The sequence below is a fragment of the Aplysia californica genome, unplaced genomic scaffold (assembly GCF_000002075.1).
Source record: "Aplysia californica isolate F4 #8 unplaced genomic scaffold, AplCal3.0 scaffold00093, whole genome shotgun sequence".
NCBI classification, from domain to species: domain Eukaryota; kingdom Metazoa; phylum Mollusca; class Gastropoda; order Aplysiida; family Aplysiidae; genus Aplysia; species Aplysia californica.
In genome coordinates, this window is record NW_004797363.1 from 530,920 (window position 1) to 532,142 (window position 1,223).

At 37.2% G+C, this 1,223-nt stretch overlaps 1 protein-coding gene across 1 annotated transcript in view; it reads right to left on the minus strand.

Moving 5' to 3' along the window:
• The window catches only part of LOC101858096 (sodium- and chloride-dependent betaine transporter), a gene marked incomplete in the record, with an annotated part of 16,101 nt that overhangs the window by 7,819 nt on the left and 7,059 nt on the right, over nt 1-1,223 (minus strand). Inside the window, 1 exon segment of the mRNA XM_013080623.2 lies at nt 936-1,051. Within this exon segment, the coding sequence (XP_012936077.1) occupies nt 936-1,051 (116 nt within the window).

Sequence of the window (1,223 nt, forward strand, 5' to 3'; positions counted from 1 at the left end):
TCTTCTTCTTCTTCTTCTTCTTCTTCTTCTTCTTCTTCTTCTTTTCTTTTTCCTCTTCTTCTTTTTCTTCTTCATCTTCTCCTTATTTTCATTATTATTATTATGTCAATCAGCCTAATAAACTACCTTCAAAGCAATATTGTTTTTCCTTCTTTAAAGTGTTATTTTTAAAACGAACTGATTTAGGATCCCCCCCCTCACCATTTCTATCTTTGTAATTCGTTCACTTGGTCTTATTGACCCGTCTGTCTGTCTGTGTGTCTGTCCGTCCGTCCGTCTGTCTATCTGTCTATCTGTCTGTCTGTCTGTCTGTTTGTGCCTTTCTCCCTCAACGACTCTGACACAAAATCTCACCTCATGCAGTTGTTGCTAAACTTGTTGTAGCTGGCCATGGTGATGAGTCCGCCCCAGCATGGGCCCAGAGAGTAGAACACTTGGAGACTTGCTTCAACCCATGTCTGCATTGACAACAGTTTGCTGGAAAGAGAGGAGATAAAGATTGTATTCATTGAAATACAACCTACAGGTAGTAAAGGGAAAAGAGTGTTAACTGTTGAAACCCAGTAAGACAAAGGAGTGTATAAATTTGTATTGGATGGAAAACTAAAAATTGAAAAATGAAAAAAGAAATATAATATACAAGAATCATAAAACAATATAGATTTGGCATCTTCCTCCCCCCTCAGAAGTCTAAAGACAACTTAGAACATGTTTACAATAAAGCATATTTGACACACTGTACATATCAGAAAGTGTAACCTAACTAAAAAACTCTCTGACACAAGAAAAAAATGGAAAAAAGAAAAAGTTAATGTTGTTGCAAATGAAAATCAGTTTTAACAGATTTTTACTAGTACTTCTTTGTCTTTGTTTTTAATCAGTTATTGAAAAATAATCTTTTTAAATATAAATAAAAAACAACATCTTTAACTCACTTGAAATCAGGAGTGAGATAGTAAAGGACTCCCTCCCCGGCTCCGGGCAAAGTGGCTCCTTTGATCAAAAAGGCCGTCAGCAGGAGGTAGGGGAGAGTAGCAGTCACATACACAACCTGGGGAGGGTGAGTAACAAACGATCACATTGATGACTACGATAATGATGTTTGTTGTGACGATTATTATTGTTTTAACAGTTCGTTCTCCTCCTGTAATCCGTTTCTTTCTCTCTCTCTCTCTCTCTCTCTCTCTCTCTCTCTCTCTCTCTCTCTCTCTCTCTCTCTCTCT